General features: G+C 45.5%; 2 protein-coding genes across 8 annotated transcripts; one reads left to right on the top strand and one right to left on the bottom strand.

Annotated features, from left to right (window-relative positions):
* Window positions 1-503: 503 nt before the first annotated feature.
* On the top strand, window positions 504-8,229 carry LETMD1 (LETM1 domain containing 1). 7 transcript variants are annotated; one of them, XR_006265368.1, is made up of 9 exons: window positions 507-663; window positions 1,213-1,364; window positions 2,961-3,076; window positions 3,707-3,789; window positions 5,106-5,292; window positions 5,416-5,517; window positions 5,618-5,770; window positions 6,202-6,306; window positions 7,207-7,258. XR_006265368.1 is itself a non-coding variant. In XM_043446482.1 (9 exons), exons 1-9 carry the CDS (start codon window positions 542-544, stop codon window positions 7,275-7,277), a joined length of 1,083 nt encoding a protein of 360 aa, XP_043302417.1. In that variant the 5' UTR covers window positions 509-541; the 3' UTR covers window positions 7,278-8,229. The 7 variants fall into 7 exon arrangements, 6 of the variants coding, with proteins under 6 accessions (XP_043302423.1, XP_043302422.1, XP_043302420.1 ...); XM_043446482.1 differs by having other exon boundaries at window positions 509-663; window positions 6,210-6,306; window positions 7,207-8,229; XM_043446484.1 differs by lacking the exon at window positions 507-663 and having other exon boundaries at window positions 1,227-1,364; window positions 2,957-3,076; window positions 6,210-6,306; window positions 7,207-8,229.
* A 492-nt stretch (window positions 8,230-8,721) lies between these two features.
* On the bottom strand, window positions 8,722-24,572 carry CSRNP2 (cysteine and serine rich nuclear protein 2). Its single transcript, XM_043446481.1, has 5 exons — window positions 24,314-24,572; window positions 18,717-18,954; window positions 17,179-17,438; window positions 13,917-14,213; window positions 8,722-12,201 (listed from the first exon to the last, which is right to left on the bottom strand). Exons 2-5 carry the CDS (start codon window positions 18,865-18,867, stop codon window positions 11,278-11,280), a joined length of 1,632 nt encoding a protein of 543 aa, XP_043302416.1. The 5' UTR covers window positions 18,868-18,954; window positions 24,314-24,572; the 3' UTR covers window positions 8,722-11,277.
* Between the last annotated feature and the right edge of the window lie 2,673 nt (window positions 24,573-27,245).

A 27,245-nucleotide genomic window follows, 5' to 3' on the forward strand; every position in this document is an offset into this window, starting at 1 on the left:
AGTGGTCCACGCAGGGGCCACTCCCAGACCGTCAACCTTCGCGGCCAGACCTTGACTGGCACTAGAGGGCGCCGGGGGTCCTCCCAGGACCAAGGAGGCGCCGTGGCCAGAGGCCCTGCCTAACTGATCGCTGGCACCTGCCGCGCTAAAGCCCCAAAGCCTGGCGGCACACGGACAGAAAACAAGGGCGGCGGTGTCAGGAAACCTGGAGGCCCTAGAGCTTCTCAAGGGGTCACCAGACCCTCAAAGAGCGAACTTCGCAGAACCACAACCCAACCAACGGCAGATACTCCCTCGCTCCCTCTGGGATAGCCGGGTTCCGGCGCCTCTAAACCAGGAAGTGCTGGAGGCATCCAATCCTAGACCTCCTTCCGCTCTTAGCCTCCGCGTCCACTGCTCGCCGCTGGGGCGCGCGAGGCGAGCGGTCTATGGTTACCAATGAGCGTTCAAGAAAGGCGCATGCGTTGTCGAAGGAACGCAACGTACGGGAACTTTGACCTGAAGACGACTTTCCTCTGTCTGCCCCTCCCTCGCTGCGAAGATGGCGCTCTCCAGAGTGTGTTGGGCTCGGGCTGCTTTGTGGGGTTCGGCGGTGCCCCCTGGACTCTATGTCGTCCGGAGGCTGCAGTTTGTTCGCTCTGGCCTGACCTGGGGGGCCCCTCGGTGAGGGACTTGGAGAGAGAAAAACATTTTTGACGTTCATGCCCTGCCAGTGTCTCAATATTGTTTGCATGCTGTCTTAATTCTCAGGGCTCCACGCCCTGGCCCCTGGATTTTTATTCTTCCGCTAAGAAGTCGCACCCGTATCCCTGCTAGAGACCTGGCTTTCTGACCCTCTCAATTCTCAGCGCAGCGTGTTGTTTGAATTCTCCGCGTGTCCTGAGTCGCCCTTTTTCGGCTCAAGATTTTACTGCTGCTTACCTGGATCTCACCTCTCTGGCTTTAGCCTGCTGCTCAAATTGTCCCTCAGGCCTGCTTTCTCCAGGCTCGCGACTCCCCCGACATTCATTCTTGTCTGGCCTCTTATCTGCCTTATCTGTTTTTCTCAGTCTAATTGCTTATCTCTCCGTGATCTCAAGATCTTCCTTGGATTTCAGAAGTTTCAGGTCTTAGCATACATTCTCTGAAGCCTGTGTTTTACATTTACGGACCCCTGCCCAGAAGCGGCTTCCAGGGCTGGTTCCCAGATAGTCTCTTTCATCTTCCTTGTAGGTCTTCAAAGCTTCATCTTTCTCCAAAGGCAGATGTGAAGAGTTTGATCTCTTATGTGGTGACCAAGACAAAAGTGATTAATGGGAAATACCATCGTTTCTTGGGTCGTCATTTCCCCCGCTTCTATGTCCTGTATACAATCTTCATGAAAGGTAAAGACAAAACTAAAAAATCCATTGGATCAGCTCTTGGGCAGTGTCAGAGAGAATAAGTAAGATCATTTCCGGCTCTGCATGGGGGAGTGAGCTGGTGTGTCTTGTGTTTCATAAATGCTTGAGCACTAAACTACTTCTTATAAGTTAGATCTTGAGGATGTTTCTAGAAGCGTAATATGAGAAAAAACCTTTCACAACACGTAGGAGGAATATAGTTATTTTTGCACTTTGCTTAACCACACATCTGCCTATAGTAGGAGTTATTTGTCATGCACAAGGCAGAGATCCATAGCTGCACAGACCTGCCCTGTGCTTTATCAGTTCACTTGGCTTGTAAGAAAATGTGGTTTAATGTTTGTCACAGATCTCTGTTTGGTGGCATGTTGTGAAAAGAGCACTGTATGTACTTGGTTTTGGAATGTTTCAGTTAAAATCAGAGCTCTGCTAGTTACTAAGAGATGGTATAATGTCAAGCATCCACTCTGAAGCCAGACTGCCTGGGTTCAAATCCCAGCTTGTCACTAGCAGGGTGACTGGACTTGTTACCTAAGCTGTCTGTTCTTGGTTTTCTCACCTGTAAAATGAGGGTAGTAATAGAACCTACCCATCAACTGCATGGTTATGAAGATGAAATAAATTCTTACATGTAAGCTCCTTAGGACCTGATTCATAGTAAGTACTCAGTAAGTGTAGCTATAACTATTATACTCTGTACTTCTATTGTAATACCAATTATAGTTAACTTGCACATTGTCAGCTCTGAATATTATCATAATTACTACTAGCTTCATGGACTTGTAAAGGCTGTACAGTGGAGATAAGAGTGGCTGCTTCGTCTGCTCCCCAGCTTATACTAGACTCAAACGGAAAGAAAGTCTGAAAACATTTTGGTTGTTTGCTTTTAAGCCTTATATTCTGAAAATTTTTAAACATACACAGGAGTAGAGTAATATAATGAACTTTCATATTCTCAACTTCACTTCCACAATTATTGACTCCTGTCCACCAGTCTTATTTCATTTATACATTGGCTTTCTCCTTTATTACTGTGAAGCTAACCTAGATATTATACCATTTCATTCGTAAATAGGAAAGCATTTTTAAAAACTAAAGCCCTAGATCAGTGTAAGGGTTATCTTGGAGAGAAAATGCAATCTTAGAAGTGTGTTGAATTCTAGTAATCATAAAAGTGTTCTAGAGAGGAAATAAGTTAATATCTGGTTGAGAAATACACAGGATAAATTGGGCAAGACTTACTGAGGTTAAAGATCATTGAATTTTTATTTTAAAAAGGGAGTGAGTAATGAACCAGAAGAGGGAGACCATTCCCTGGTAGATCAGAGAACACCAGCTTGGCAGGAAGAGAGGTGATACTCTAGGGGCAGAGGTTGGTAGGAGGCAGAAGGGAGAAGGATAAGAAACGAAATATAGGTCAGCCTCACAAGAGTTTCAGGTGACCTAGTTTAAAGGTTTGATTTAGAGTACTGTTGGGGAGGGAGGGACTTGTGTGTCTTGTGGGTGAACATGGAGCATAAGTCTGTGGTAATCAAATTGGGATAACATCACACTCTGTCCTCTGCTTTAATGAGGCAGGATTGCAGATGTTATGGGCCGATGCCAAAAAGGCTAGAAGAATAAAGACAAATATGTGGAAGCATAATATAAAGTTTCATCAACTTCCATACCGGGAGATGGAGCATTTGAGACAGGTATGCACCAAGGACAGATATCCGCAAGTTCATGGTGAGATAATTAAAGTTAACCCAGATCTCAAGTTTTTTCTTTCCTATTTTCTTCACTACTGAACAAGTTGTTGCCCCTTGCCAGAAGATCAGATCATTTGGCAGAATCAGTTCATTTGTGACCACCGCCCTGCTGCACCCCCCAGCCCCACCCCCACCCCCACAAACACAGCTCCATAGAGTTTTTGGCACACTTTCTGGATAAAAGTTGTAAACAGTAAAATCCTGTTTGTTTCTGAACATACAAAAATCTGCACGGAAGGATCCAAAAGACAGCAGGAAAGTAGTATTTGATGATGACTTGTTGATAGGTTTGAAGCTGAGAATAACAATCTAGGACCCATTCTGTAGATCAGGAAGAATTTACTGACGGATTTGGTCTAATGTCAGGTCCTATACTAGACAGTGTTTAGAATACAAAAGTGAACAGACAGATCTGGACTCTGTTCTTAAGGAACTTACTAACCAGAGGCAGATAGAAATAACCTTGATCTTTATCTGGGCTAAAATAGACGTTTACTGCATAGTGGGGTGGAGGGATTGTCCATTGTATCAAACACTTGGGTTAAAATTGCATCTGTGTTTATTTCTGCTTAGTTTCGTCGAGACGTCACCAAGTGTCTTTTCCTAGGTATTCTTTCCATTCCACCCTTTGCCAACTACCTGGTCTTCTTGCTAATGTGAGTACAGAGTTCTGTCTCCCCAGCATGTTGAAGATATGTAGATTTTTTAAAACTTATAAATAAAGAGCTTTCCATTTCAGAATCTAGGCAAAGGTTACCAAACTTCTGCTCCAGTTTTCTCATTAGGCCAAAGTTCATAAAACCCACCTGGGTTACTGGAACGGCTGTAGGAGTAGATGTCCTGGCCTCTTAGCTGTTCCTCTGTGACGTGAAATAAGAGAATGATCTTTTCCATCATCCCTAGAGGCACAACCCACTCCCTGAGAGGCGTAGCAACTTAGGACATTTTTTTTTTTTTCCCTTCTGGAAAAAAATTCATTTCTTATTCTGATAATATCAATCTTTATTACTTTACCTTATATCCAAAGATGACAGTTTTAAACTATGACCTTACATGCTAGGCTGTCTATTGCTATGTAACAACCTCAAAGCTTAAAAGCTTGAAACAGCATTTTCATGATTTTATGGGGCAGGAATTTGGGCAGGGCTCAGGTGGGTAAATGATTTTTCTCCTGCATGGTGTTGACAGAGGTCTCTCAGTAACACCTAACTGCTGAATGGACTAGTCAGGACGGTCTAAGATCACTCTTAGGCCTGGTGCTTTAGCAGAGATGGCTTTGGAAGACTGGGACTGTCAACTCAGGTGCCTACCTGTGGCCTCTGTAGTGGGTGGCTTCGGGATAGTGGGACTTCTGACATGGCAGCTCAGGGCTCCAAGAATGACTGTTTCAGCAAATAAGAATCTGCATGACCTTGTATAACCTAGCCTTGAAAGTCACAAAGACTGACTTCTGCTCTATTCTCTTGGTTGATGCAGTCACTTGTATTTTAAAACCAGGGACATTAGACTTCACTTCTCAATGAGAAGAGTGCCAGGGAATTTGTGACCATGTTTTAAAACCACCACATTTGTAGAGAATTGAATTAAAGAAATTCCATTTTGTATGCACATAGGGACAGTGAACAGTTTGAAGTTGTCAGCATCACAGTGATGCTCTCCAGCTCTGAAACTCAGTCCAAAATATGTTCTTCACATGCTTTGGCTCAAAAGGAGTCATTTATCTGATTGCTATGTGCAAGGCTAGTCACTTGCACTGTTTCCTTTTACATAAACCTCAGTAATATTGCTTGAAATCGGGCTTCAGTGTATCTTTTAAACCTTGATCTGACTCTCATTTTCAGGAAAGAACAGTAAGGTAGGGAAAAAGTGTTTCCATCTCTTCCTCCTAGCATTCGTGTCTGCTAAATGCTCTTAGCTCACTTTGAAAGATGCTAGTTTCAGCAAGTGATTTTGTGATTCCTTTTCTTTTCAGGTACCTGTTTCCTAGGCAACTGCTGATCCAACATTTCTGGACCCCAAAGCAACAAATTGATTTCTTAGATATCTATCATGCTCTCCGGAAGCAGTCCCACCCAGAAATCCTTTGTTATTTAGAAAAAGTTGTCCCTCTCATTTCTGATGCAGGACTCCAGTGGCATATGACAGAGTTGTGCACCAAGGTATTCTGCCAGTTAACCCTTCCTGCAAACCAAGAATCTTGTTAGATGTAGTATGCACTAAAACTAGGTAAAAGGGCTAGTCAGGACCTTCCTAACATCTACCCATCTCTTACCTCTCCCAAGATGCAACGTGGTACCCACCCAGCAGTACATGATATCCTGGCTCTGAGAGAGTGTTTCGCTAACCATCCTCTGGGCATGGACCAGCTCCGTGCTTTGCAGATGGTGAGCACTTTGAGGCTTTCTCTCTTCCACGGCCTCACCTCGCTCCAGGTCTTAAAGTAACACCGAGTTGACTTTCTCCCCCTATATTGTTGTGTCACAGAAAGCCTTGAGTCGAGCCATGCTTCTCACACCTTATCTGCCTTCTGTCTTATTGAGACACCGTTTAAAGACTCACACCACTGTAATCCACCAACTGGACAAGGCTTTGGCAAAGCTGGGGGTTGGCCAGCTGACTGCTCAGGAGGTGAAGTCGGTAAGTGCTTCATTGCAGTATCAACCCGCAGTCCTTGGTGGGCTCTCAGGGGCTGGGAGTTTCCAGGGAGCTCCTGTCTCTCTCATTACATCAGAGTTCAGGCTCTTCATTCTCTCATTTCATTTCTACATCTTTTTTCTTGCCTGAACTTAACTTGTGGGAAGGAACTCCCCACAGTAATTTTGGTTGATGTGTCTTTTCTTCTGGTCCTTCAAAAATCAAGAATGCTACATTTTAGATCTACTGATTTAGATTGTATAAGGCCTTTCCACTTCTCTATCTTGTCCATCGGAGTTCATATTGCTATGGTGAAAAGTTTCTTGTAGGATTGAGGTTTTAACTTATTTAGAGGGGATTTGGGATTCTTTGTGGGTTCACACTTCCTTGACATACTCGCCCTGTGATAGTTAAGGATTGTTTTCTCTTCTGAGTGGTATAGGCTTGTTATCTTCGTGGCCTGAATTCCACCCATGTTGCTGAAGAGAGGTGTCGAACTTGGCTGGGAGAATGGCTACAGATTTCCTGCAGCCTGAAAGGTAAGACAAATCCCTATGATTAATGCAACAAAAAGCCAAGTCATTTTTGTGTTCTATTCTAAGGTAATTTGGGAGTTAATTATTAGTGTGAGACCTTTATCTAACTTGTGTGTCTCATTGAAAGGGCGCAGTCACTTGCCTACAGGCAGCTAATGTGCGAGACCAGAGGGAGGACTGGGCATTGTGGGAGTCTGAGCATGAAGCAGGGTTTTCAACCCTGGCACTATTGATGGCTTTGTTGTGGGGGGCTGTGCTGTGCACTCCAGGACAACATAGCGATATCCCTGGCCTCTGTCCTGTAGATGCCAATAGCATCCCCCAACCCAGTGCTGACAACCAAAAATGTCTCCAGACATTGCCATGTAACTTGGAGAGGGAGTACAGAACAGAACAGAATTGTTCCAGGACAGAAGTACTAGTCCAAAGCCATTCAAATTCAAAACAAAGACACTCACCTAGCTAAATGAAAAGTACCCACAGATGGGTGTTAGGCCTGTGGGTCTCCTGTTTGGAACCTTTGCCTAGTTATTTTCTAAGCCTCTGAACGTCAGGGTAGCCTGACGTTAGGGTAGCCTCCTAATCTCCTTGTGGCTGAGAAATGTCCCGTGAGGACCAGCTTCTACCAGAAAAATCCCAAGGGTGACAGTGGTGTTAAGTACCATTACCATTAATGAATTTTCTTCTGCCATCACATGAGAATCAAGTAAATACAGATATGCTTGAAAGAAAGGAAACCTGCAGGGACTGGAGCCAAGCAGTGGGACTTTGAGGACAATGGCCTCTTAGTGTCTCACCTCCTCGCACTTGGCTTCCCGGCTCTGGTGTCACGCTCTGCACAACACGGTAGCTGGAAGGCAAGCTGTTCCCTGGCCAGACCATTAACGTTGATGGTGTTTTCAGAAACTGAGCTGTCCCTCTTGCTACACAACGTGGTCCTGCTTTCCATCAACTACGTTGGGTCAAGGCGCTGAGTGGACGGGCATGAAGTGGCTGGCATCATCCTGCAGTCACAGCCCAGCAGCGTGGGACCAAACAGCACTTGTCAGCGAAGTCTGTGTGCACTGTTAAGTGTGTGGGAGACAGAGGAACCTGTGCCACGGGCTTCATGGCATGGTGCCCACGTGGGAGCTGGAACTGAAAGAAACCCTCTTAGTGGGGTGGCCCATGAGAGGTGCCATCCCAGCTTCCTCAGAATTCACTGGAGCTGGCAGGAGCCTCTCTACTGGTCTTAACTGTGCTGTTTTAAGTTCAGATCCTGGGAGGCCGAGCTTTTGCCCCAGGAGGGAATCCTCACTTGGCCTGGGACTCACTCGCTGCTCTAATCTTCACAGCTGTTTTTGTTCAAGACAGGTCCTGGCTGGTGAGGGGAGGAGCACTGCTTATACTGGAGCCTTTACATCCACGCATGTACTTGGATGCCCCCCTCAACACTTTGATATGACCAAAAATAGGGATTTGTTGCTTCTGTTGTTCCCCTCACTGGGGAACTGGAATAACCACTTCCTGTTTTTCCAAATCCTTTGAGCACTTTTTTTTTTTTTTCTGTAAGTGAATAACTTAGAGGAACATTCTAATGGAAAAGATAAAAGGAAATAACAAGTGCTTCTTGACTTTCTCCCCAAGTGTTTACAGCCTTCACTTCCCTTGTCTTAATTTCTGGGCTGTACTACAGCCCCTATGGATCTTAAATTCTTTGCTACCTCCACTGTGTTGCAGCGATCCACCTGTAACTGACAGTGGCTGCCTTCTTTGGTCCATGGATCAGTCCTGTTAAGGTACTAATCACTGCCCAGCCCCAGAGGTCTACACTGAGATAGTTAAGTTGGGTTCAGCTTTTCTCTGTGTATATCAGTGACCTGTAGTAACTTATTGTAAATGCATGAAGTACTGTTTCTAAACTCAAGTAAAGACTGCCTGAAACCAGTTGCTGGAAATTATTTACGCATCCCCCAATTACTAAGGCTCCTTTTACAGGACTGATTGACATAACCTAACTAATGGAGAGAGAATTGGTTGGAATAGAACCTTCTGATGGGATGTTAATAACAAAGAAGCTGATGTGAAGTTGATGCTTTTGCTGGATTTTAAGACAGTAAACAGGAATGTATATATATATACACACTATATATAAAGTCATGGAATTGAGAAGTGGGCCCCAAGAGTAGGGACTGAGTCAGCAAAGCTCCAACAGGGCAGATCTAGGCTTGCTTCAGCTGAAGAGGCGCCTAAGGGCACATGATGCAAGTGAAACTCTTGATGCTCCAGAGAATGTTCTATTTTTCCACAGTAAAACATCCCTATTGTTAACATTAATCCTTAACTGACCTAATTGGCTTTATATATAGTACTAGAGAAGCATCCTTTCTCTAACAAGTAACTGAATTGTGGTCTGCCAAGGTAAAGAAGAAAACACCATTCATTTGAATATTTCTTTAATATTACATTTAAATATTTTCTTTAAATACAGCATTATCACAATGTAAAGGACCTAAAAGGCAAAAAAAAAAAAAATTTTTTTTTTTTCCAGAGAACCAGACAAGCTTTGGATTCACATTGAAAATACTACCTGTGTACAGTGAGAAAGGAAATTGGAAAATATTAAGAGTTGTAATGAGTGATTTATCTAGATTTCTTTTATCCCACCTAGTCTAAGCAGGACTGAAGCTCTGCCTTTGTGGTCAGTAGCCTAGCCTTTCTAGCAACCATGCTCTGTAATTCTGTCTGTCCAGCTCAGGTAGCACCAGAAACGAGATGGACTAGGTTGTAGAAAAGGCCCTTTGCTTGACAAGATTGTTAATGTTAATATTTAGCATTTAAAAGGTTGGGACAGGTGAGTCAGAACCGTAGTTTATGAAGGGAGGGATTTATTATCTTGGGGGTTGGCAATGAGTTTAATTAGTTTGAGATTCTTGGTCTGATCCCAAATGTCTTATTAAACAGGTGAATCCACTTCCTAGCTTAGGCTGGAGCCCTTCTAAGAGGGAAGATATAGCACTCACCCTCCCCTTCGAATACAAACTTCTAGAAAGATTCATCTCCAGAGTCAAATTCCCAACTAAAACTTCAGTCTTGTCTCTGAGGGGACCAGTCTAAGGTGGTGGAGTGTAGCTTAGTTGAGGATAGCACCTATTTCACAGGTGCTTAGGACTCTCGACTCCGTTTTGTGCGCCTAGAGGAGGAGAGAGATAAGGGTCTATGGCTTATTAATTCACCTCCAAATGTAGAACCAGCAAAAACAGGAATGAACAGGAGAGACAGGATAAGTTAAAAGGATGTATCCATGTTGAATATAAGGCCTTTCAGGCTCAGTTTAGGTTTGACAGGTGAAATACTACTGTGATATACATAGAGGTTGCTTTCAGACACTGGGGCCTTAAGATCCCACAAGAAAAGGCTTTACAAGCAAGGTAAGTAAGTACAGTTACCTTCTTCACCAAAAAAAAAAAAAAAAAAGGTTTGTACTTTGTTTTTTCCTGGTTAATAAACCATATCAGTAATGAAGCATGGTGTGAAGGATGCTAGAGTGTTTTGCTCCCTACTGCCTCCCTTTTCAAACACAGGCAAAGAGCCGTAAAAAAAAAGAATGAATTAAAACAGAGGCAGTGATGACTTTGCTAGTGAAAAGAATTCAGTGTTCAGTGGAGCACATCCTGGAACATAAGCTGGACATAAGAGAACAGAAACCACGTCCCCCCTAAAAAGTTACAAACCGAATCTGAATTCCACTCTATAGACCTCAAAGGTTACAGTTAGAACTTGACTTCTTAGAACCTGGGAGCTGCAGGAAGCATTCATGAACTGGTTTGACTTCCAATCTTTATATATCAAGATGGAGGGAGCCAATAAGCATTTGCAATTCTGGGGAACAGTATGCAAATATAGTAATAAGAACTCTAACCCTGTATATCCAAGAGGGACCAGGAAGGTAGACCAAAAAAAGGGAAAAAACAAAAAAGGTAACACAAAAACACTAGTTGGTGAACTTGCCACATCCTACATTCCTTTAAAGCTTAATTTTTTGGGGGGGAAGGGGTGGGGAACAGGGCTAGGTGAAAAAGCAAGCATGGCACAAAGAAAGTCATCTTTCCAGACAGCAGCCTCTTCCTGCTATCTCCTTTGGACATAGGTTAATGCTCCATATAGGTCTCCCACGGGATGTGTGAGCCCCAGATTAAAGCTGCCTGATGGAGCTGCGGTTAGACACATAGGGAAGATTGGCTCTTGATGCCACATTCCCAGCCAATCTAGCTCTTTCCCTTCAAAGGAAAAAAGACAAAGCGGGGGCGGGGCAAAGACAAGTTTAACTCTAGTACCTAAAAACTTGTGAAAGAAACACTTCAAGTTAAGACCAGGAATCCCCAGTGTGGGGAACAGGTCAGAGAACAAAAATGTCAAATATTAACTTATTTACCAAATAAGGGGGTCAGGGAAGGCAGGTTCAATTTTTATAGATCTTAGAGGTTTTGTACAGAAGCAGAGACACTTTCACCCCCTCCTCTCTAGACTCAACCAGCTGACGACTCCCAAGTGTATTACTACAATACACCAAAGTGGGGTATCAGTAACTGCTGAGGAAGATGAGCTTAACCCTGCCTGGAGCTCAGGAGAGAGGAAGGGGCTTTGTCATGCTGTTCAAATTGTCGTGTTCTGGTCCCTACGTGAACAGCTGCTTGAATTACCCAGCTCCTCCTGTGAGATCCTAGTTCTTTGTTCCAAAGGCCCAGAAAGCTCAGGATGCAGCCTCCTCTGCCCCAAGACTCTGTCCCCTGATCGAGCTGGGGCTGGTCTCCTTGGTTCTGTTGGCCCTTTAAAAAATACTTGTACAAACAATACTTTCCCACCCTTTCCCCAAAGACCCCAATAAAATAACATATGAGCAGCAGCTGCTTCTACAGTTTTGTTTTTGAAATGGTGTTAGATAAAATAAGGGAATAAATAGAGAACGGGTACGAGGCAGTCTCCGTCCCTGCGTCACACTGCCAGAGGGGGCTCCAGGGCAGGCTCCTCCGGGGGCCTGTCCTCACCCTGCGGCGCCGTCTTCTCCACTGCACAGCCCTCTTCCCTGTCCGTGCACGTGGGGAGGTTTGAGGGGGACCAGGAGGGGCGAAAGTCTTCGCTCTCAGGCTCCTCAGGGTTACAATCTTCGGGCACTAGTGCTTCTAAAGTGGATGTTTTCCCCACCTCTGATTTACAGAGGGCAGCTGGGTCTGTGGGGCCACAAGCCACCAGTGAGGTAACAGGGAGAGAGAAGACATTCAGATCCTTCTCCTTGGGGAAGGAGGGTGCAACTTCTTCCGTCCCAGGCTCTCCTTTCACCCCCAGCACTGGCCTCTGCTCCACCTGGTAGTAGACCAGGGGCCCACTGTTCAAGTAGGATGGGTTGTTCACGGCCGAGGCGGTCGGGTGGTCCGAGTTCTCGGCAAAACACAGCACGGAGGAGCCCGGGGGCAGCTGAGCCTGGATGAGGATGGGGGCAGTGAGGCCCGGGCACAGCTCCTCCGGGACAGCCAGGGGCTCCTCCAGGATGCACACGCCCAGGCTCTCGATGCCCGAGTCCAGGCTGGCGCCGGAGCCGCTGGAGTCCTCCTCCGCCTTGAGCCGCTCCAGCTCCTCCGCGCTCTGCAGGTGCATCACCGCCGTCTCGTTCTCGGCAATGAACTCCTGGAAGTCCTGTGTCTCCGCACCCTGTCCTGCTGCCAGGCTGCAGCTGGTGGTGGGCGAGGGCTCCTCGTCTGGGGCTGGCGGGCGGCTCACCTGCCGCTTGCTCTCCAGCTCCAGCTTCATGATGGTGTGGAGGTAATGAGTCCGGACCCGGATTGGATTGAATTCAATGCGCCCAGCCATGTTGCCACAGCCATCCCGGGAGCAGCCACACGGAAAGGACATGCGATCCACCTGAGGAGAAGACAAGGTGGTTGAGGCCAGATGAGATAGGAGACGTTAGCTGGCGGACACAGCGATTCGAAGTTTGAGGTCTTAGAAGAGAAACTGCGGACTCAAAACATAACCTCTTGGGGGAGAATGAATACATGTATACAATGGATACATGTATATGTATGGCTGAGTTTCTTGGCTGTTAACCTGAAACTATAACAACATTGCTAACTGGCTATACCCCAATAGAAAATAAAAACTTTTAAAACACTAAAAAAAATAAAAAATAACCTGCTCCGTGAGCTACCACACCACCTGCCTTTTAATTCCAGCCCAGCCACTGATTAGTAAGTGTGACCTCAAGAAAAGTCATCTCTCTCCTAGGGCTTTGTTTCTTCTGAACAAAAAATAGACAAAGATCACGTCAAAGAGCCCTTCCAGTTAGACGTCCAGAGAGAACTCTCTGAAAGCTGACAACTCTCAAGAGAAACGAAATGCAGGCACCTGAGACTCTTCCATAACTTACCTACTTTATTAAGAAAACAAAAGGCCAGGGCCCAAGGCTGTTCTTTGACGACAGGTATCGGAAAGGACATAGAGCACCCAGCCAGTCCAAGGCAATACACTCTTGGGAAACTAGGCATCTGTTTGCTAAGATGCTAGAGTGATGGTTCAAATAAAATAATGACCAGTTTTCCCTCCTTGCTTCATTTTCCCCTGATGGTTGGCCAGCTTGGTTTGCAAGCAGTCATCAAGACAATTAACTTACACACCAGGGATATCTGGAAAAGATATGCTTTCTTTTTTTTTCGGAAAAGATATGCTTTCTACCTCCTCATCTCCTCATTGAACTCTCCAGATGAAAAAACCCCACACATACCAAAAATAAAATTAAAAATGTGGACAGTAAGTATGTACAAATACAGTGTCTTCCTATGATATCAACTTCTAGAACTCTCCATCCCAGGTTTGGGAACAGTCAATTTCTTAGAACTATCCTCAGCTCTGTGTAACAGACCAATTCGTCATGGCACTTAGTCTAAAAAGCATTATCTGCTCAGAGCTGTTATAGTTATCTGATACCAACCTGAAAATAAGAAAAGGTTAGGATAAATTCTACCCCAAGGACTCAGGACTGACAGCCTCAGTATACAGGTTCCAGATAAATATTCTTTGCCATTTTCCAGTTGAGATTTGTATTCCAATCAGAGGCTCTCTGGAAAACGATGCTTCCTATCTTTCAGGATGCTGTGGATTTCAGCCCAAAGCTGATCCTGAGTTACAGATTCTGAGGACTATTCTGATTTTTACAAAACTGGACTAGAGGTACTATGAGGAAGTGTTTGTAGGATAAAATGTAAAGCCTACCTCAGTTCTTTGCTTCTGTTTACCTCAAGGAATCAGTCAATATTTAAGGACAGCTACTAAATGTGAAACCTACCAACCCCGTTCCTCCAGGTGCTGACAACTCCTTATCATCTCTGAGGTGAGAGACACAGAAAAAAAATAAATCATCCCTATCTCCACAGCCTAAGAATCCTGCCATACTTGTTTTCTTTGTTGGTGGAGGAGGGCTGTAGAACAGGGAGTGCTCCCCCCTGCACAGGGACCCCCCCCTTCACTGGCACCCACACCAGATAACACCCCTGACTCTAGGGTGCCAGGGGTCACAGGTCACCTGTGGTCAGGTGACCACACTATGGTCACTATGCCACCTCAGGTCAGGGAGGACTGACCTGGCATTTAATCCCAGCCTGGCTGCAGGCACATGCTTCTGGGTCACAATACAGTCGACAGTCACAGCCACACTCTTCCCGTGACAGGCGGATGGCTCGAAGTTCTTGCTTCTCTTCAGCATCGATGCGATGGACCCCAGAAGCCCGCAACAGGGCGCGTCGCCGCTTGGTGGGCAGAGGCTGCAGGAAGAAGTAATCATCCACCTCCACATTTTCCACGTCAATATCTTCATCTGAAACATCATCCAGCGTCAGGCCGTCGGCCTCCACCGACTCCACCGTCCCGTTCTTGGTCAGCTGCCAAGAGACAGGAAGGAAGGTCAGGTGCCAGAGCAGTAGCAGCAGGAGCCTCCTCACTGGCACAACTACAGCAGGTCAGGCCAAGTGAACCTGCTGCCACGGCTCAGACACCCACGTGGCCTGTCCCGGCGCACACGTGGCTCCTGAGCACGGTAAGCGGGGCTAGTGCAACCGGCAAACTGAACTTTAACCTTTATCTCGTTTTAATTAAGTATAAACAGCCACTAGTATGGCAAGTGCCTACTATACTGGATAGAGTCAGTCGAAAGAATCAATCTAGAGCAGAAGGACAGGAAGCCTATGTAGCACCAACGCCAGTCCATCAAACAAGGGACATCACCTTTCTGGCTCAAAGTTTCTCCAAATCTGTCTCACCTTCCCCCCTAAAGATAATTTCCCCCTACAGTTATACCCTCCATTTCCAGCCTTGTGCCCCTTAGCTTCAGCTAACCTGCCATCTAATACATGGACGAAGAGAAGGCACTTCAATGGATGGATATTCCTTGGGTGTAAACAGCCTTGCAAAACACCTGCTAGTTTGCACTCCGAACGACCCAAAACCACAATTCTGCAAAGAAGAGTATGTTAAAGTGTAGTACAAGGCTACCTATCATGTCTTTGTCAATGAACCTGAATCCTCAGTCTGAGTAATCATCTGAGCATACGCAGAAGAGCCTCATTTTATGGGGAGGAGAAAAAAGTGAGCAAGTTATCAATGGCTATCAAGAAAGCCCTCACTTCCCACGGCCTGAAAGAAATATATTCTTTCTCCTTTTTTTTTGGCCATGCTGCATGGCTTTAGGAATCTTAGTTCCTGGACCAGGGCTTGAACCTGGGCCCTTAGCGTGAAAGCACTGAGGCCCTAACCAGTGGACCACCAGGGGATTCCCTCTTTCTCCCTTCTAATCCTTTTTATTTGGTTTCAAAGGAAAGCTGCATGTGAGGTAGGGTGGCAAATATAATACTGCGTGTACTCTCTGCAGGCAGGAATCTGGGTTCTCTGGCTAAGAAGGACAAAGAGGCAGGAAGGGCGATCTGAGAGGAAGGACAGGCTGAAGACAGTTTGTGGCTGAATGAGCTCTGAAAACCCACTCGAGAGTTCAGGTAAAGAAAATGAGGCCTCACGATCCCCAGGGCTCTGGAAGCTACTGGCAGGATGAAAGCCAAGCTACTGGTGGGTTTGACTCATTTCATCAGCCAGTCAGAAGAATGCTGGTAAAGGAATAACTCCTGGGAGAGATGTGATGCAACAGACCCAGCTAATAAGCTACAAACCTGTTCTGTTTGTTTGTGGGGAGGTGAGAAGAGGAATGAGAGAAAAAGAGTGGTGCTTCTGGGGAACCCGACATTTTTTTCTATTGCAGGCAGGCCAACTACAAGGGGCCTTCCTGCAGACCTGAGCATTGCTCCTGCCCATTTCACCACAGTTGGCCTCCTCCGAAGCACCTCCCTCCCCTCCTTGATATCCCATCAAAGGAAAGAGATGAGAAATGCAATAGAAAGAAACCATGTACAGAGATAGGAGAATTTAATATAGCCTAATAAAAGAACACTTCAAATCAGTGAGAAAGATTCTAGTCATTAAATGGTATTGGGACAACTGTCTATTCTTTTGGGGGAAAAAAAAGTTAGATTCCCAATTCATACTATTTGTTAATAATGAATTCCATATGGATAAAAGGCCAAAGTAATAAAAATGTTAGAAAAATTGTAGGTACTAATACTGATGCAAAGCACCAGTGTTTTTTCTTCTTGATGGAAGTCCAAAGGGAAAACAAATATTAGATGGCATATGGGAGATGCAAAATGTATTGAGAACAACTGCCTCTTCTATAAAGTGCTAAAGATAGGAAAGATTTCTAAGAAAAGAGTAAACTGGTCCAAAGTAAGGGTGTTCTCTTGACATAGAAGGAAAGGGTAGAAAGCCTTCATGGCAAATGATGACAAGTTTATTTGCTCAGCTGTTGCTATAGCAGCAGGAAGGTGATAGGTCAGTGATGGAATTCCTCAGACAGAAGACAGAGAAGCCTGAATGTCACTGTAGTTAGAAAAACAGGTGTAAGGTTTGAGGCGTGGACTGCGGGCAGCAGACATAGAGCTCTCAAAGGGACAGAGCGCTGAGATCCAGTTCATTCACAACCTCTGTCACTGGTTCTCCAACCTTCCTGCATTGTGTATCTCATCAGGATTTCACCCATGACCCTGGAAATAATGCAGCCACCTGTTTTAACATGGGTCTGAATACTTTGAGCCCACAAGAAACTTGGCCAGGCCTGAAGCAGTGTTCTCCAAGCTCGGAACTAGGAATTCTGGGGGCAATATTTTGCAGACTGGTGGAAACCACAGCTGTGGAGTGCCAGGTGGCGCAAAGAGCAAATGTGGAGCTATTAAAGAGAAATCTGAGGTGGGTCTTCCAGCCCTGCTCTCCTCCTAAACTTGAAGAGCAGCATCAGACTGCAGGCCCAGTCCTATACAAATCAAAGTAACTATTTGGTAACATTATTTTTTATACCTGAAAACCTATCATCTAGAAGCAACGGGAGGCCCAGAATTGGCAGCATCCTTTCAAAGGATCCAAAAGATCCAACATCTGTTCTGTGCATCAAGCCAATGGACAATCATTTGATGAGAAATGGAAACACTGTGCTTCCTAAGGGTCCAGGGGTGGCAGACCTGAATGTCTTCAGGGAGTCATTCAAACTTTAAACACTGATAGATGGGGGAAGGGTAGGGAAGTCTAGGGAGTCTCTGCTAGACTCCCCACCAGAGACAAGAATAGTGTCTCAAACTGAGATTTGATTCCAAATCTGAGATTCTTCATTAGAAAGACGTGGAATCTCTACATACCAAAGGCAACAGTCTGAAACCAAACCAAACCAACAAGAAAAACACAATAGACCTAGACGGTTTTCTGCTTTTTCTTGGCACAGGGGAAGTACCAGACCCCAGACCCCTTAGGCACCTTCATCTTCTTGGCATGGAGTTTCTCCTCCTTCAGGTGTTCACGAAGAATCTCCCGATGGTTCACCTCCTGCTCCTGAGCAAACTCACAGAGTGTGTAGCTGCGTACAGAGTTATGGCGCTGGGCCATGCCCAGAGAGCTGCCGCCCTGACTGGGCACGCTGGTAAAACCCTGGCGTCGAGCAAAGTAGTACACAGTCACCTGGTCAAATCGCACATTTTTCCTCCGCAGCTGCTTCTGCCGCTTCAGGATGGATGTGGCTGAGAAGGGAGCACAGAAAGTTTAATTAACCCAGAGAGGGCCTGTTGGAGGACCTCATTCTTCCTCATCCATCTAGGCTCTCAACTCTTCTCCAGAGGTGCTCCTTGTACCTTGAGACCTTCCAAATCTTCAAACCTTAAATGCACAGTTGGAAAGGACCTTGACCATCACCAGGTCCATACCACTGCCTCCTGACTGACTTCTGCCAAATAGATGACCACAAAATCTATTTTTAGAGATCAGTTAGGAAGAGAACTGTAGGTAATCTTTTCGGGACTTAACAATCTACACAACTTCACTGTCCAATACAGCAGCTGCTAGCCACATGTGGCAACTTAATTAAAATGAAATAAAAACTTAAAATTCAGGTCCTCAGTTACACTAATCACACTTTAAGCACTCAATAGCCACATATGGCTAATGCCTACCATACTGGACAATACAGATACAGAACACTCTATCATAACAAAATTCTTTTGGACTGCATTTTTTTGTTTTGGCCATACCACACAGGTTGTGTAGTGTGTTTGGCCTACACGGGTTGTAGGTCAGTTTCCTGACCAGGAATTGAGTCTGGGTCACAGCAGTCAAAGCACCAAATCCTAACCACTAGATCAGCAGGGACGTCTCCCTGGTCAGTGCTGATCTGTGGCAGTAGATGGCAAACTTCTTCTGTAAAGGTCCAGATAGTAAATATTTTAGGTTTTGTAGGCCACAAGGTCTCTGTTGCAACTACTTAACTCTGCTGTTGTAGCACGAAAGCCTCTGTAGACACTGGGTCTCGTGGCTGTGTTCCAATAAAACTTTATTTACAAAAATGACCAGTGGGCCACATTTAGCAGAGAGATAACCCCTGATTTATGTAATCAGAAGTTCCTTCCAAGAAACTAACTGAGCTCTAAGAATTAAGAAGCGTTGAGATGCCCCAGTTGTCCAGGCAGTAAGCATTTACTTCTTGCTAGAGCTACAGTTTTGTGCAACTATATGGGATTCTGGTGGGAAAGGGTAAACTCCTGGACGACTCCTTCTTCAGTTTAATTCGACCCATTCTGGGGACCCAAACACCACAGGCCAAGTAAAATCAGCTAGAATAAATCCCACTTAAGTCTATGATATTAGAGCAATGAAGTCCTCCAAAGAGCACGATTGAGCTAAGAGTGGGAGAGATTACGACTAAGGACAAATCCCCAAGCTGGACAGAAGCTGTCGCGAGAGCTGCAAAGGGCTCCAATGCCTGCGGGATGTGGGTGCGGGCTGGGAGGGAGCGGCTCACTCACGTGTGAAGCTGGCCGTCGTGGGAGGATTGAGGCTGTCGCAGCTGTCCGCGCTGTCACTGCTGGAGATCTCATCATCGGAGTTGGAAACTGATGAGCCCACATCCACATCATCAAACTTCCTTTTGAGACCCGAGCCCGTGAATGCATCCATTGGTTTCAAAGGGGTTTCCTTGGGGGAGCCCACCACGTCGGCCCCAAAGCCCCTGCTCACCAGCAGGTAGCCAGGTGCATTAGGATTCTGCCCAGGGGAGAAGAGGAATCAACACTCCAGTCCTGAGACAGACCACTCCCAAGCCTATACACACGGCTCTCCAAAGGCAGAAAGCAGGCCCCCGAGTCACTAGCATGGACTTCTGCTCTCTTGAGACGAGGTCATATCTTATTCCAGTCAGCAGCCTCCTACTTCTGCTGCTCCCTAGCCCCTCCATCCTCAGTCACTCTTAGAATAATGAGATGAGTAACAGCAGCACCTTTCCCAGTGGAGTGAAGGCCTTTGGTTCCAAGCCAGCTGGGCTCAAGGCTTCATTAGCCCTGGGATAACAGCCCTGCTCTTCTGCTCGCCCAGGAGAGCTCTCCATGGGGCCCGCAGGAGGGACTGGGGATCAAAGGCAGAATTAGGCTATGCCTCAACCCATACTAGATCCAATTATTTTTCTGGAAAATTTTCTGGCATTTCCCAAAGTGTATCCACTAAATAAACTAGCTCCACAGATATTAATTAATAGAGGCCTCGGGTGTGTGTGGGGGGTGGGGGGCCAGCATGTCAATGTCCCTCAGTTTCCTCAACAACAACTGAATTTTTATAGTATCTGAAAATTGGAGATGGTGTGTGTGTGTGTGTGTGTGTGTTGGGGGGGGAGGGGTGCTTCCCTGGTGCCCCCAAGTGAAGAATTTCAGGAGGTAAAGAATTTGCTTGTAATGCCCAAGTTCAGTCCCTGGGTCGGAAAGATCGCCTGGAGAAGGGAATTGGCAACCTACTCCAGTACTCTTGCCGGGAGAATTCCATGGGCATAGAAGTCCCTGGTGGGCCACAGTCCATCACGACTGAGCCACTAACACCACCCCCCCCAACACACACGATATTAATATATTAATAGCTTCTACATGGAAATAAGACTGCTGTGTCAAAATACTTAAGAAAACTGCTTTTACGTAGACCTTTCAGAGACTTTTAATATGTTAAAGAACCTGGTGAAGGGTAAGAGGAAACAGAACGCAGGGCTTCTGTAAATCCTTTGTTTCGAGAGTATCCTACAGGGCAAAGGATTCGGAACACACTTTGGGAAATACTGCTGTAGGCTTTCAATTTCAAAGTACAATGAGTGTCAGGGAAATGCTTTACCCAGATCTTCACAAATGTAAAGTGTCTCACCAGGCTCCTGAAAAGGACAAATTAGATTCTAAAGAATGGACTGAAGGGGGGTTGGGGTGGTATGGGGGAAGGAATGGACTGAAGATTAGAAACTGCACTGGCTTCAAAACCCAGACTCTTTCCCAATTGCCTACTGCTCCATAAAACTGGGCTCAGTTGACCTCCCATCATCCTCTCTGCAAGGAAGACTTCCCTTTACAATCCTTGCCCTCTATAAAGAAACTGGCAAGGGCATGACAAATAGCAAAGAAGTGACGATTTACTCTGGTTACATTATTACGGCAGGCAGTGTTTTCAAGGCGCTGCCACACAACCAAGGAGTCTGGGATAGTCCATTTCCCAGGGACAAATCTTTCTCCTCCATCTTTGCACTTGAGTTCCCGAGGATATGAATCTGCTCAGCAGAAACGCTGTCAGAGCCGGGGCCACATGTGATGATGCGAAAGCTCCCTGCTCTGCCTCAGTAATGCCAGAATCTCCCCAGACTATGATCTCACTAGTTGCTAATTATGCAGCAGGAATAACAACACTGCCCAGAAAGCCAGGGCTGCATGACTGCAGAGCAGCTCCCCAGAATATACTGTGGTGTCAAGAGGTGCCTGCTACAGTGCTGATTTTCTAGACTGTGTTTTGGAAGCAATTTGCCTGCTCTTGGTTCAGCTCCACAGTCAACCAGACCTAATAAGTACTTTAGGTATTTCTTAATTTACCTAGCCAGATCGCATAAAAATTCAAGTCACAAGATGCACCTAAGAAACCTGTCCTCACAGGTCTCAGACCAGCACATTCCTGAAATAAACTGGCCAGAAAGAAAAAAAAAAATCAACTACTAGATACAAATTGTAATCAAATTTAAAAATGAGCCCAAAGCATCAATTTTGTTCTTCAGGTTACTGATCGCATTCTTAGGATGTGGGTTAAGAAAGGAGAGAGCCATGGACTTTTATTTAAGGTTAAGATTTCAGCTGGGCTTAAAGATGCCTATTAACTAACAAATCTCATTTCATTCTATTAATGGAGGAGGTGAGACCCTTGCTATGGAGTACTTATGGGGGAGGAATAAAAAAAGAAAAACAATGTTGACCACTGAACACAATATTTCCTCCCCACCAAAAAATCTTATTGACCACATAAAAAAGCTGACTTGAGCTCAAAATCCTTCTTAGAAAGGACTGAAGTCCATCTTCAGTTTTAACTGAGAACCAGTTAATACTGCCACTAGGAAAGTACCTTGTTCCTAAGCCTGAAGGTACTCATCAGTTCAGTTCAGTCACTCAGCTGTGTCTGACTCTTTGCGACCCCATGGACTGCAGCACACCAGGCCTCCCTGTCTATCACCAACTCCCGGAGTTTACTCAAACTCATGTCCATTGAGTAATAGATTTGTTTTTAAATAAAGTTTTTAAACAAGTCTTATTTACTTATTTTTATTTTTTTGGCGGCATCCTGTGGCATGTGGGATCTTAGTTCCCCAACCAGGGATTGAACCAATGCCCCCTGCGTTGGAAGGCAGTCTTAGCCACTGGACCGCCAGAGAAGCAAATGTGCACTTCTGACCTCTGTTCTGATGTGCCTTTGCTGCCAGTAGTGTGGGTTTCTTCTAAATGTTTCTCCTTAAGCCCTGCATGTGATTGAGTCTGGTTGAAGATGGTGTTTTAATATAATCCTCCACTGTCTTAACCAAGGTGCCCCAGGGTATCTTTTCTCTTTCGGCCACTTTTTGTGCACTCTGGGCAGCAAGGATTGCTGGCTGCTTTCTCTATTCTTTTTCTATGTCTTCCTCACTCCCATTTCTGGAAAAGAGGTTTCTGGGCAAAGATAGGAGGAGGCTAGTAAGAAAGAAGAAAAAAAGATGCAAAACCTGGGAGAAAAATATTTTCCTTAAAATGTCTGAGCATCATCTGAATGGCTATATATGTAAGTAATGTGCATACTGACTGGGCTCTCTTCACCCTACCCAGGAGGTTAGCATCACTTTTTCTGTCATTAACCCATTCTTACCAAAAAAGAAAAAAAAATCCAAAAATTCTGTCCTGAGAACCAATGTAACTTAAAATTTCAACCCAGCTTTCCTTGTCCAGCTCTCTGGAGTGAACTTGTGAAATATAAGATGTCCACTGGGCACCAAGAAACCTCCCATCTACTTCCACTGTGGCCTGAAGAAATCCTTCTCTGAAATAGCAATAACAACAATGGGTTCCACTTTTCAATTTATCAATTCAACTTCCTTTCCAACCACAGTTAGAAATCAGTCATCTCCACCTCTCTCAACTATTTATTCTTTGGCAGAGGATCAATACCTATGTTCAAGAAAAACACTTATACTCCCAAGCACTTAACCCATACAGAAATAATCAAGATGAGACTGGAAATGCAGGTCATAACTGACAGTTAACTGTCAAAATGACCAACTCAAAGAATAAATGCTTTTGGAGAAAATAATGCAAACTTCTATAAAAGCTTTTGTGCCATTAAAACGGAAGGTCAGCTGACACTTTCTAGCTGCATGCCTTACTGCCTTTTCTTAAGTATTTCTGCTAGTTGAACATTTCCCAAAGGTATACAAAATTCAGATCCATAGTATATAGAAGAGATCAGGCTAGCACCAAATAAAACAGATTTACAGCATATATGTATTTCAGTACTAAGCATAAGCCTTTTCAGGCCTGTGAGAATTCCTGTAACCGCCATCAAACCCCAAAACCCAGCATATGTGAGACTAGCAAGAAAAGAACTGCCCCTCCCCTAATTCTGTGGATGCAGAATGTATTGACGGAGTTTAGGTAATGAAATCCCTCTCCTAAAGGAGTCCAAAATAAGACAAGGTACCTCTCACATCCCATTTCTACTGGACGGGAACCCAACCTTCTGCTAAAGGTCAAGGGCCGAAAATCTCTAGTAAGATGTCAGTGCTACCATGTGTAGCTGGATTAGAGGAAGGAAAGCTTGCTGCTAAGAGTTAGGATCAACCTAAATAAGATGACCAGTCCTGTTTCTCCTTTTACAAAATATTGTGAGCTGCTCCTCAAATACTATGAATTTTGTGGCTCCATGTGTCCTTGTGATAACCAGGATAATGAACTAACAAGGTGCTCAAGTGAAAACATTTTGTTTAAACTAGGTTATTTCAAGGAAGCTTTCCCCCTACAACCCTCACTCTCTGGTTTCATCCCTTCACTGACACAAGGTTAGAATCTGGCTTTCCATGTCTAAACTCCCATCCTATGAAGGACAAGAGATCTTTGTGGGAGAACTGGAATATGACGCTGCAGGACCCATGAACTCTCAAGGATATCCAGTCATTTATAACTCTGGCACACATCAACATCCTCCTGGCTCTGGACATTTGCAAAATGGAAAGTCGGTAAAAGAAAAGGAAAATCTGAATTAACTGTGGATTTACCTTGAACTGAAAACTGCAAGCCAAGGGGACACTGTGTCTCTTGGGGATAACTTCTAACGTTTCATACTGAAGAACGGTGTATGTGTCACATTGCCACTCTAGCTCCCTTTAAAAGGATGAATCGAGACCGTGGCACTAAAAGGAATGGATGGCAGTCGGCTGCGTGTTTGGGCCTGTGAAAAAATATCCAACTAGCAACTAGGGCAACTGATGCTTTCGTTTTCCCACACAACGCCACGAAAAAATGGGAGACCTCAGGAACCTGGGTTGAAAGGACATGTCAAGTCACCAGTTCCCCTTCATGGACACCCCCGCTGAACCCTTCAGCGCTGGGGCACCTTTTCACTCTGTTTCCTGCTAACCTTCCTGCTCACTCCAAGTGTCTGCAGCCCCTACCCAGCTTCCCATCCTTTCCTGCCTGCTACCCACAAATTCCCAACCACTCCTCCCACATTTTCTTCTATTTCCCCCCTCCCCTTCCTTCACTTCCCTCCATCCTACATCATCTCCGCTCCATTCCGAACTTAACCCTCAATCCGAATTCCTGCCGGCTTCTAAGCCGCCCGTCGGGCTCCCTTAAGCTGCCCCCGCAGTCCGGGCCCGCGTCCTCCGTGCCCCTCGCTCCCACGCCTCTCCCGACTCTTTCCCTTCCCGGCGGCGCTCTAGCTCCCCGCCCCCCGACCGCTGCCGTCCGTGCCTCCCTCATTTCTGACCCCTCCATCCGCGCGGCTCTGGGTTGACCACTCCTCCACAGTCGCCCGGGGGCCGATCCCGAGAAAGGACGAGGAGGCACCCTCCGACCCCCACCCCTAGGCCCATTACCGGCTCCGCCGCAGCTGCCTCCTCCCGTGATGGTCTCTGCCGCCCCCGCTGCCGCCGCCCTAGCCCAAGTGGGAAGAAGGGAAGAGAGAGCGAGTCCCGGGGCCGCACAGACGGTCTGGGAGTTCCCAGGGCAGCAGGGCGGGGAGGGACGGTGGGTGGGCAGGTCGGCCGGCAGGCGGCAGAGGGCGGGCGGCTCCGACAACTCGGGCGCCCCCCGGCAGCAGCCGCCCAGAACCGCCCCGGCTCCGGCTAACAATAGGCTCCGGTCGCAGCGCTCTGGCTCTTATAGGCGCCGGCACGTCCGGACCGAGCCCCGGGGCAGGCTGGGAAATGGAGTCTACGTGCTAGCCCTACGCCCAGCGGCATGCCGGGAGTTGGAGGCGGCTACCTGCGCAGAGCCGAAATTCGCCGGCAAACAGACTCAGGAGGCGGCGATTCCGCTGCAGCCTGGGAAAGCGAGTTTGACGCCGCTGCAGCCTTTTGAAGAGGATGAGGGGAGACCCTCAGCTCCAGATCTTCGATGACTAAACAAATTCTCGCCTAAAACTCCCCTTTTCCTTTCATCAGGCCCACACTTCCAGGTCTAAGGAACGTAATCCCCATTATCCTCGCTCAGGGGATCTAAGTCTTAAGCAGCGCGACGTGCTGCAGCCTGCCCAGGGTATGAAGAAAATAGAAGCAATGCAGAGTAATCTTCAGCGTGTATTGATGGATTGTTTTCTTTCCAAATTTTCTTACGTGATTTCTGATCTTCACAATTTTGCAACTCATTTTTAAAACGGAGAACGAGGGCTCAGAAATCGGAATGTTGTACGTCATTTGCCAAGGACACCCAATCTTGGTTTTGTCTCGCTCAGAAAGGAAGAACAGGTCTCTCCTTTGACCTGTAAGGCCCTGTAAGTTATAGGTGAATCCTCTTGCCTCACCAGCCACCATCCTGTATGTCAGCTTGTCTCTTACATTTCCCCTCCCTCTCTCTGTTTTAACTGCCCTGGCCCACTAGATTCTTTGCAACAGGACAATCATGCTCTCATCTCAGGACCTTTTCCCTTGGAACACTGTTTAACCAGCTAGACCCATACTTACTTCTTCACTTAATATTTGGTCAAACATCTCCTTATCAGAGACACTTCCTTAACCATATTTCTAAAAGGGGGCTTCCCCTAAGTATCTATCCCCTTGCCCTATATTTCTTAAGCATTTACCGTTTGACATATATTTGTCCTTCAGTCTTTTATCAATTGAGTAAATTCCATGAGAGTAAGAAGTTGTTTTGTTTACTGTATCCTCAGCACCAAGTACAAAGCATGGTATTTGGCATTTAGAAGCTTTTTATTTAGCAAATGGATGGATGGCAGGATTTAAACTCTGGTTAGGCTGGTTCTAAAGCATGGTGCACTTACACTGCCACCAAGAACTACGAGCCAGATCTACTGGGTATCAAGCCATTTCAGTTTTAGAATTAAGAGGTTAAGTGACTTGGAAAAATGCCAAGAATTCCAGTTCTCTCCCCTAAGTGATATAAAAGATTCTGAGAGACCAAGAAACAATACTGCAAAATGAAAAAAAGCAGATCACAAAAAGGCAATCCTTAGAGTACTGATCATCCACCTATCTGCTAAAGTTAGGCATGATATAACATGTAACCAAGAGCATGAGATCTGGAGCCAGATGCCCTGACCAGAAGCCCCAACTCCTCTTACTAATGGTGTGACCCTTGGCAAGGTAGGTAACTTCCCTGTTCCTTGGCTTCCTCATCTGGAAAATGGGGATAAAAGTATGTGTCTCACAGGATTTTGTGGAGGTCAAATAGTGGTATAAACTGTTGACAACACATTATGATACAAATGTTCACATGATTCTGTTTTTCCTGGACACACAGGAATCAAAAAGGAAGAGAAGACCCCAGAATGTTTAGAGTCAGTGGGATGAGTAACAAAAAATAGCCCAAAGGCCCTGTTGGGTAGGCTAAGTGTTTCATATACCAACACATCTAGAATCTGAGCATCAGTCAGGGAAATTTGTCAGAGTACCATCAGCCTCAATACCCAGGCTTTCTTGGTTAATGACACCAAATTAGAAGACAGCCAAAGAAAAGTTTGCAAATCCTTTGAGAAGACAGCAGAATTCAGTTTGCCAGTAAGCTGTAGATCAGTCAAAACAATCATCTGGATTGTTAGAACAAACATCACAACCACTTCTCACAGAGTCACTTATTAACCATATTTCATTGTCTTAATAGAATCGCTAGGTAAGTTATTACAATGGTGCCTGTTCACTCATAATTGCGATTCTGCTTCCAGCCCAAGCAGGACCTGTGGAGGTCAAATGACCAGGAGTGCAGTGGAGTAAAAGTTATAAGTAAAAAAAAAATGCTAATATTAATATGTAAATTATAACATTGGACACTATATCTAATTCTAAATGTGTGACTGTTAGACTCCAGACCATGCATAATTCATGGTTGGGTGGGTTTTAGGGGCGAAAAACTCAAGTAGGAAGGAAAGACAGATGATCAAGAACAACAGACAAAGACAAAAACCAAAGGTCAAATTTTATATCCTGGTCAATGTTTATACATCTCTCTTTTGGTCATATCTACATGTAGAGGTGATCTTGCCTTCAATAGTATCCTAAATTTATTAAGCAAGGGAATAAAATTGCAACAAGATATAACTGTTTTGTATTTATTATCCTTTGTAGTCTCCTTAACAACCCTATGAATTAAGAATTATCTCCTTTTTAAGATGAGAAAGTTGGGGTTTAAGAGATTGTTTTGTCCAAAGTCACATCCAGGAAGAGCAAGATTTGAGATTTGAACAAGGGTTCATCTGACACCAAAGTGTACATTTTAACAACCACTCTTTACCAAACAAAAGATAAAAGAGTACACTCTCCTGGGAGGCTGAAAATGAATAGATCAGAGGATACT

The sequence above is a fragment of the Cervus canadensis genome, chromosome 25 (genome assembly GCF_019320065.1).
Source record: "Cervus canadensis isolate Bull #8, Minnesota chromosome 25, ASM1932006v1, whole genome shotgun sequence".
Taxonomy (NCBI): Eukaryota; Metazoa; Chordata; class Mammalia; order Artiodactyla; family Cervidae; genus Cervus; species Cervus canadensis.

What these genes read in the sequence shown, in the direction of transcription:
- LETMD1 (XM_043446482.1), top strand. Translation starts at nt 542, where the DNA reads ATGGCGCTCTCCAGAGTGTGTTGGGCTCGGGCTGCTTTGTGGGGTTCG. An exon ending in AGCTCCGTGCTTTGCAGATG is followed by an intron (nt 5,518 to 5,617) that starts GTGAGCACTTTG and finishes GTTGTGTCACAG; the next exon opens with AAAGCCTTGAGTCGAGCCAT. An exon ending in CTGCTCAGGAGGTGAAGTCG is followed by an intron (nt 5,771 to 6,209) that starts GTAAGTGCTTCA and finishes TGAGTGGTATAG; the next exon opens with GCTTGTTATCTTCGTGGCCT.
- CSRNP2 (XM_043446481.1), bottom strand. Translation starts at nt 18,867, where the DNA reads ATGGATGCATTCACGGGCTCGGGTCTCAAAAGGAAGTTTGATGATGTG. An exon ending in CACGACGGCCAGCTTCACAC is followed by an intron (nt 17,439 to 18,716) that starts GTGAGTGAGCCG and finishes CTCCCTTCTCAG; the next exon opens with CCACATCCATCCTGAAGCGG. An exon ending in AGGCTGGGATTAAATGCCAG is followed by an intron (nt 12,202 to 13,916) that starts GTCAGTCCTCCC and finishes TCTTCTCCTCAG; the next exon opens with GTGGATCGCATGTCCTTTCC.